Below are 8,612 nucleotides of genomic sequence, written 5' to 3' on the forward strand. Positions count from 1 at the left end.
ATTTTTGTCTGCGTTGGGTCTTTGTTGCTGCGCATGGGCTTTCTCTAGTTGTGGCGAGCGGGGGCTACTCTTCATTGTGGTGCACAGGCTTCTCATTGCGTTGGCTTCTCTTGTTGTAGAGCATGGGCTCTAGGCGCATGGGCTTCTGTAGTTGTGGCATGCGGGCTCAGTAGTTGTGGCTCGTGGGCTTAGTTGTTCCGTGGCATGTGGGATCTTCCCAGACCAGGACTCGAACCCATGTCCCCTGCAGTGGAAGTGCAGACTCTTAACCACTGGACCGCCAGGGAAGTCCCTCACCAAGTTCTTACAGTTTTCCAAGTACAGGTCTTTTATCTCCTTGGATTGAGTTATTCCTAGTTGTTGTTTGGTTTGGTTTGGTTTGGGTTTTTTTGGTGGTTTTTTAGATTTTTTTTTTTTTTCCTTGGTCGTACCCTGCAGCATGTGGGATCTTAGTTCCCCAACCAGGGATTGAACCTGTGCCCCTTGCATTGGAAGCGTGGAGTCTTAACCACTGGACCATCAGGGAAGTCCCTGGTTTGGTTTGGTTTTTTGATGCAGTTATAAATGGGATTGTTTTCATAGTTTCTCTTTCTGATAGTGTTCAGAAATGCAATAGATTTCTCTATGTTAATTTTGTATTCTGCCATGTTACTGAATTCATTGATGAGTTCTGATAGTTTTTTGGTGGTGTCTTTAGGATTTTCTGGTATAATATCATGTCATCTGCAAACAGTGATAGTTTCACTTCTTTCCAATTTGGAATTTTTTAAAAAATATATTTATTTATTTATTTTTGGCTGCATTGGGTCTTCGTTGCTGCACGTGGGCTTTCTCTGGTTGCAGCGAGCGGGGGGCTACTATTTGTTGTTGTGTGAGGGCTTCTCATTGTGGTGGCTGCTCTTCTTGTGGAGCACAGGCTCTAGGCTTGCGGGCTTCAGTAGTTATGGCATGTGGGCTCTAGAGAGCGCAAGCTCAGTAGTTGTGGCACATGGGCTTAGTTGCTCCGCGGCATGTGGGATCTTCCCGGACCACAGCTCAAACCTGTGTCCCCTGCATTGGCAGGCAGATTCTTAACCACTGTGCCACCAAGGAACTCCCTGGATTTCTTTAATATCTTTTTCTTGTCTGGTTGCTGTGGCTAGGACTTTCAATAATATGTTGAATAAAAGTGGTGAGAGTGGGCATCCTTGTCTTGTTTCTGATCTTAAAGGGAATTCTTTCAGCTTTTTAAAAGAAATTTTTTGGCTCTTCCGCATGGCACGTGGGATCTTCCCTGCGCCACCAGGGAAGCCCAAATTTATGTTTTTTTGGTTTTTTGGGTTTTTTTTGCGGTACGCGGGCCTCTCACTGTTGTGGCCTCTTCCGTCGCGGAGCACAGGCTCAGCGGCCGTGGCTCACGGGCCTAGCTGCTCCGCGGCATGTGGGATCTTCCCAGACCGGGGCACGAACCCGTGTCCCCTGCATCAGCAGGCGGACTCTAAACCACTGCGCCACCAGGGAAGCCCCCAAATTTATGTTTTTATTGAAATGAAATTCACACTTTTAAAGTATACAATTCAGTGGTTTTCATTATATGTATAAAATTGTGCAGCCATCACCACTAATTCCAGAACATTTTCATCACCCCACAAAGAAACCCTATACCCATTAGCAGTCACTCACTTCCCATGTCCCTCCCTGCCCCAGTCCTCTGGCAACCCTTAATCTACCTCCTGTCTGTATGGATTTGTTCCTTCTGGACATTTCATATAAATGGATCATGTATGTGACCTTTTTCGTCTGGTTTCTTTCACTCAGTATAATGTTTTCAAGGTTTATCCATGTTGTAGCATACATCAGTATTTCAGTCCTTTTCATGGCTAAATAATATTCCATAATATGGCTGTACACCATTTTGTTTATTTATTTGTCAGTTGATGGACATTTGTTTTTTTTCTACTTTTTGGCTATTACGAATAATGCTTTTGTGAACATTTGTGTATGCATTTTTGTGTGGACATATGTTTTTATTTCTCTTGGGTATATACCTAGGAGTAGAATTGTTGGGTCATATGGTAATTCTCTTTAACCTTTTGAGGAACTGCCAGGCTGTTTCAGTGTGGCTGTACTATTTCATATTCCTACCAGCAGTATATGAAAGTTACATTTTCTCCACATCCTTGTAACTATCTTATAGCCATTGCAGTGGGTGTTAAGTAGTATCTCTTGGTTATTTTGATTTATACACACTTCCCTAATGACATTGAGCTCAAATCTTTCTTGAGAACTAGGGAGAATGTAACTAATTGTATCTGGTGGTTCCTAGCCACACACCCTGTCCTTGCAATGACTTATCTATAATTTACTTCTTTTTCACTATCTTCAGATTGTGAATAAGTGGAACACAGCTCTTATTGGCCTTATGACATACTTTCGGGAGGCTGTGGTGAACACCCAGGAGCTCCTGGACTTGCTGGTGAAGTGTGAGAACAAGATCCAGACACGAATCAAGATTGGCCTCAACTCCAAGATGCCAAGTCGCTTCCCCCCTGTCGTGTTCTACACCCCTAAGGAGTTGGGTGGACTTGGCATGCTCTCAATGGGCCATGTGCTCATCCCCCAGTCTGACCTCAGGTAGGACTTGGCTGAAAATCTTGCTAGACCCTGAGGGACGGGGATGTTTCTTTATTTTCAGTTTTTATTTTTTCTCTAATCTTGGTTGTGTCCCCAAACAGGTGGTCCAAGCAGACAGATGTAGGTATTACACACTTTCGTTCAGGAATGAGCCATGAAGAAGACCAGCTGATTCCCAACTTGTATCGCTACATACAGCCCTGGGAGAGTGAGTTCATTGATTCTCAGCGGGTCTGGGCTGAGTATGCACTCAAGAGACAAGAGGCCATTGCGCAGAACAGGTTGGCATCCAGGAGGGCATAGCAGTCCTGTTGAGGGGGGTGACCTTTGAGTCCTGCCTGGAGGTCAGGAGTAGAGCATGCCGTATTTTTATGGAGTCAAGGAAGTAGATTGTATGTCTGACCGTATTTATCTTTGGCCAGGGAGGAATGCTGAACTCTTCATATGAGTATTTGTTTAACTTTGATCTTTTTTCCTTGGCAGACGACTGACCCTAGAAGATCTAGAGGATTCATGGGATCGTGGCATTCCTCGAATCAACACCCTCTTCCAGAAGGACCGGCACACACTGGCTTATGATAAGGGTTGGCGTGTCCGAACTGACTTTAAGCAGTACCAGGTACGTGGAGGGGTTAGTGGAGAGATTTTCCCTGAATTAGGAGAGTTTGTGGCCATGCTGGGAACTTGGAGCAGTGGGCACCCAGAAGCTTCACCCTGCCTGCCTTGCCATCTAGGTTTTGAAGCAGAACCCTTTTTGGTGGACACACCAGCGGCATGATGGAAAGCTCTGGAACCTGAACAACTACCGTACAGACATGATCCAGGCCCTGGGTGGTGTGGAAGGCATTCTGGAACACACTCTCTTCAAGGGCACTTACTTCCCTACCTGGGAGGGGCTTTTCTGGTGAGGATTCTGTTCTCCCCTTACAGTGACCTCTCACGTGTCACAGCCCTCTGAGCTCATCCCTCATGTGCTTTTGTGTTCTACTGCGGTGTTTCCCACACAGCCACCCCAGGAGGTCAGCAGTGCTCTGGGGGATGGCAGGGCGTCACTTTACCTGGTCTCTTCTGCTTCCCAGGGAGAAGGCCAGTGGTTTTGAGGAGTCTATGAAGTGGAAGAAACTAACCAATGCTCAGCGATCAGGATTGAACCAGATTCCCAATCGTAGATTCACCCTCTGGTGGTCCCCAACCATCAACCGAGCCAACGTGAGTGTGATTGATAGACATGGGAGATGGGAAGCTAAAAACAAGGGTTTCTCCTTCCTTAATTATGTCCTGAGAACCTCTTGGTCTCTAGTGTCACTCTCTTTTCCCTGTCAGGTATACGTAGGCTTTCAGGTGCAGCTGGACCTGACAGGTATCTTCATGCACGGCAAGATCCCCACGCTGAAGATCTCTCTCATCCAGATCTTCCGAGCTCACTTGTGGCAGAAGATCCACGAGAGCATCGTTATGGACTTGTGTCAGGTGGGCTAGAATTGAGGGGAGAGGATGCCACAAAAAGTCAAGTCAGCTCTCTCTTTTGGGTCTGGGAAATCCGTCCTCAGAGCTCCAAGGATGAGACTTCTGTTGTGGTCCCAGGTGCCACATTATCTTAAGTTCTATAAGCCCTCATTCTAGGTGGGCTTCCATAACCAGTCATAACCTTTCCACCTTTGCCTCCAGGTGTTTGATCAGGAACTGGATGCACTGGAAATTGAGACAGTACAAAAGGAGACAATCCACCCCCGAAAGTCCTATAAGATGAACTCTTCCTGTGCAGATATCCTGCTCTTTGCCTCCTATAAGTGGAATGTCTCCCGGCCCTCATTGCTGGCAGACTCTAAGTAAGTGCCTTACAACCCAGCCCTAGGCATCTAAGAAGCTTAGTCTTACTATTCTAGCAGCACTACTTTAGAAATTGTCCCTGGCTGCCTTTCTTTCTAATTTGAAACAAATTCTACCCCTGATTCTTTTAACACCCTCAGCCAGGTCTGCTAATTCTCTGGTGGGTCTTGCTGATCTGGAACAGGCAGAGGGGTTGGTTTTGAGATTTAGACGTAGTGATTGAGAGTTCTTGTGGTTCTGGGGTTATTGGTTGTGCCAGTGTCTTCCTGGAAGCCTAGACTCCTGACGCCTTTCCACCCTCAGGGATGTGATGGACAGCACCACCACTCAGAAGTATTGGATTGACATCCAGTTGCGCTGGGGGGACTATGATTCCCATGACATTGAGCGCTACGCCCGGGCCAAGTTCTTGGACTACACCACAGACAACATGAGTATCTACCCTTCACCCACAGGTGTGCTCATTGCCATCGACCTGGCCTATAACCTGCATAGGTAAGTTGAGGCTCAGAAGCATGTATTGATATTTTTCATCAGCCCCACGCTTTATTGTATTTATTTATTTATTTTAATTTTTATTTATTTTTTTAAAGATTTATTTATTATTTATTTTTGGGCGCGTCGGGTCTTAGTCACGGCACGCGAGATCTTTGTTGAGGCATGCAGGATCTTTTGTTGGGGCACGCAGGCTCTTCGTTGTGGCACGCGGGCTTCTCTCTAGTTGTGGTGTGCGGGTTTTCTCTAGTTGTAGCGTGCAGGTTCTAGAGTGCGTGGGCTCTGTAGTTGTGGCGTGGGGGCTCTGTAGTTTGCAGCACCCAGGCTCTCTAGTTGAGGTTCGACGATGAAGATGGCCCAATTGAGAGGCTTGGTGGTCAAGTTCCCTTCAAAGGTCTAAGGAATGAGTGAGAGCTCCGTAGTTGTGGCGCACAGGCTTAGACGCCCCGTGGCATGTGGGATCTTAGTTCCCGGACCAGGGATCGAACCCGCGTCCCCTGCATCGTAAGGTGGATTCTTTACCACTGGACCACCAGGAAGTCCCTTAATTTTTATTTTACATTGGAGTATAGTTGATTTACAATGTTGTGTTAGTTTCAACTGTACAGCAAAATGATTTAGTTGTATGTATACATATATCTATTGTTTTTAGGATATTTTTCCCATATAGGTTATTACAGAGTATTGAGTAGAGTTCCCTGTGCTATATACAGTAGGTCCTTGTTGATTATCTATTTTATATATAGTAGTATGTATATGTTAATCTCAACCTCCTAATTTATCCCTCCCCCCTGCCCCGTACTTCAGTATACACGTGTTTTTTTAGTTTGCCCAGGTGAGGTGAGATTGGCCGTTTCTTCCACTGGGGTCACTGACTCTTTCTTCCCTGCCTCTACGTATGTGAGCAGGCACTCATTCTCAGCCTGGCCAACAGCCTTTTCTTCCTCTGTAGAGTCGCAGTTTGCCTTGTTCCTGGGACTGCCAGCCTGGTCTTAACCTTTCTTGCCTCTTCCACCCTCACAGTGCCTATGGAAACTGGTTCCCTGGCAGCAAGCCCCTCATACAGCAGGCCATGGCCAAGATCATGAAGGCAAACCCTGCCTTGTATGTGTTACGTGAACGGATCCGCAAAGGGCTGCAGCTTTATTCATCTGAGCCCACTGAGCCCTATCTGTCCTCTCAGAACTATGGTGAGCTCTTTTCCAACCAGATTATCTGGTTTGTGGATGACACGAATGTCTACAGAGTGACTATCCATAAGGTGAGAGTTAGATGCAGCGTGTGGGTTTGGGGCTCTGTATATTCCTGTGGGAGGGTGGCCGGGCAAGTGTGTGCATATTGCGAGGAAGGCGGGCTGGTTGTGTCTAGACTGTGCTAACTGATGTAATCATTCCTTAGACCTTTGAAGGGAACCTGACCACCAAGCCCATCAATGGGGCCATCTTCATCTTCAACCCGCGCACAGGGCAGCTGTTTCTCAAGATAATTCACACATCTGTGTGGGCTGGACAGAAGCGTTTGGGGCAGGTGAGCATGTTAAAGGGTAGAGAGGCTGTAGAACCTTGCTGCCTCTTACTCTTTGGTATGTGGGGGGGGTGTATGTGAGAGAGAGAATCTCCTGTTTCTCTCTTTGTAGGATTGAGGACACCTCATTTAAACTTTTTTCCTGAATTACTTAACTTGGGAAGTGTTCTTCTATAAGAGGTCCAAGAATATTTGAGGTCCTTCATTACCTACGAGCTGGCGTTTCTGCTTCCTGAATCTCCCGTCTCTAACCTATCTTGAAGAGGGCTGTGAAAAATCATCTTTCTAAAGGGAACAAGCACTCTTAAAATGTCATTTTCACCAAATCTCTTCTCCTCCTCAAAGCCTTTGGTAGCCCCTTTCTTTTTGCTGAATTAACTTTTTGGTTTCCTAGATGCTTAATATCTGGTTGGCCTGTAACCTGTCCAGCCACAGTTCCTCTTCCTCTGTAGCGTGTTTCCTCTGGCAGTCAGTCCAGGATCCTGGTATCCCAAACCCTGATGGGCATCTCCACTTCTGTGGCTTTGCTTATAGGTCTTTGCTTATAGAATGAACTCTTCTCGTCTGTTAATCACTGTCTTACTCATCCTTTAGACTTCTTTATTTGTGCAGCTTTTTATAACCTTTAGCCTTAATTTCTTTTGTCCGTGACATAGCGTGTATATAATCAAATACTAGCTTGTGGCATTGTGTGAGCTTTGTCTGGCCAGCTAGGTTGAAACACCCTTTGGGGCAAGGCCATTGGACGTTTTTTCTGTACCTCTGAAGTACCTAACATTCAATAGCAGTGTGCAATAGAAACATAGTCTAATTGTTTTAAGACTAGAATTTGTTGTTCTAGTTGACCTGGGAGGGTGGAGACTCAGTTTCCATGTTCTTCTCTCCTGCTTTTTAGTTGGCTAAGTGGAAGACAGCTGAGGAGGTGGCTGCCCTAATCCGATCTCTGCCAGTGGAGGAGCAGCCCAAGCAGATCATTGTCACCAGGAAAGGCATGCTCGATCCATTGGAGGTGAGAGGTGGTGAATGAGGTAGAAGGAAAGAGGGCTGAGACCTGCTGGTTCTGTTTCTAAACTTGGACTTGATCTTGTCTCAGGTGCACTTGCTGGACTTCCCCAATATTGTGATCAAAGGATCAGAGCTCCAGCTCCCCTTCCAGGCTTGTCTCAAGGTGGAAAAGTTTGGGGATCTCATCCTTAAAGCCACTGAGCCGCAGATGGTTCTCTTTAACCTCTATGATGACTGGCTCAAGACTATCTCATCTTACACGGTATGAAGCCACCTCACGAGGAGGGAGGGTCACTCTAAGAGGAGTGGGTTTGGGGTCACAAAAAGGTCCTGTGCCTTAGCTTTTCCCACAGGCCTCTTATGGGGCCATTTTCACATCTTCAGCCTGTGCATGGGCCAGTGACTCTGCATATCAAGTTGACTCATGATGAGGGGAGCACCGTAGGGTTTGAAATGGGTTCTTGGGTCTCCTGAAAGGATAGGATGGACGAGAGGGGAAGAACATCAAGTAGCTGACCTCCTCCCATGCTGCCACATCTCTCCCCAGGCTTTCTCCCGCCTCATCCTGATTCTGCGTGCCCTGCATGTGAACAACGACCGGGCGAAGGTGATCCTGAAGCCAGACAAGACTACGATCACAGAACCACACCACATCTGGCCCACTCTGACTGACGAGGAGTGGATCAAGGTGGAGGTGCAGCTCAAGGACCTTATCTTGGCTGACTATGGCAAGAAAAACAAGTGAGCAGTGGTGGGGATACAGATGAGAGTTCCAAAAAGGGTAAAATGGGTGGTTCAGTATATGTCTTCTGGGTTTTTTGCAACATTTTAAGCTCAGAAGTTTCTCAAGAAATTGTCCTAGAGATGCCTATAGAGGAGAGGTAGGTAGGCAGTGTCTTCAGATGGTATAGGAAGTGTCCGTGTCTCAGGGCTCGGGCTGACAGTTGGGCGCTATTCCTCAGCAGAGGCACTGTTGCCATTTTGAGCAGGGCGTTTCCTTACTGTCCATACATTACAGGAAGTTCTAACATCCCAGACCCCCAGGTACCACAGCTAATCTCACACACACACACACCCCTACACACACACCCCCCCCGCCCCCCCCCCCCCCCCCCCCCCCCCCCCCCCCCCCCCCCCCCCCCCCC

The 8,612-nt window shown here is 47.1% G+C and overlaps 1 protein-coding gene across 1 annotated transcript in view; it reads left to right on the forward strand.

Annotated features, from left to right (window-relative positions):
* Positions 1-2,353: 2,353 nt before the first annotated feature.
* LOC114487665 (pre-mRNA-processing-splicing factor 8) overlaps positions 2,354-8,612 on the forward strand; it is a 10,012-nt gene continuing 3,753 nt past the window's right edge. The window contains exons 1-13 of the mRNA XM_028499051.2: positions 2,354-2,613; positions 2,715-2,894; positions 3,097-3,232; positions 3,348-3,517; positions 3,693-3,822; positions 3,937-4,083; positions 4,282-4,442; positions 4,747-4,938; positions 5,962-6,199; positions 6,337-6,465; positions 7,358-7,471; positions 7,556-7,729; positions 8,015-8,208. Of these exons, the coding sequence (XP_028354852.1) occupies positions 2,402-2,613; positions 2,715-2,894; positions 3,097-3,232; positions 3,348-3,517; positions 3,693-3,822; positions 3,937-4,083; positions 4,282-4,442; positions 4,747-4,938; positions 5,962-6,199; positions 6,337-6,465; positions 7,358-7,471; positions 7,556-7,729; positions 8,015-8,208 (2,177 nt within the window). The 5' untranslated portion in view covers positions 2,354-2,401. The remainder of the gene's footprint in view (positions 2,614-2,714; positions 2,895-3,096; positions 3,233-3,347; positions 3,518-3,692; positions 3,823-3,936; positions 4,084-4,281; positions 4,443-4,746; positions 4,939-5,961; positions 6,200-6,336; positions 6,466-7,357; positions 7,472-7,555; positions 7,730-8,014; positions 8,209-8,612) is intronic.

This window comes from Physeter macrocephalus, chromosome 14 (genome assembly GCF_002837175.3).
Source record: "Physeter macrocephalus isolate SW-GA chromosome 14, ASM283717v5, whole genome shotgun sequence".
In the NCBI taxonomy this organism is placed as follows: Eukaryota; Metazoa; Chordata; class Mammalia; order Artiodactyla; family Physeteridae; genus Physeter; species Physeter macrocephalus.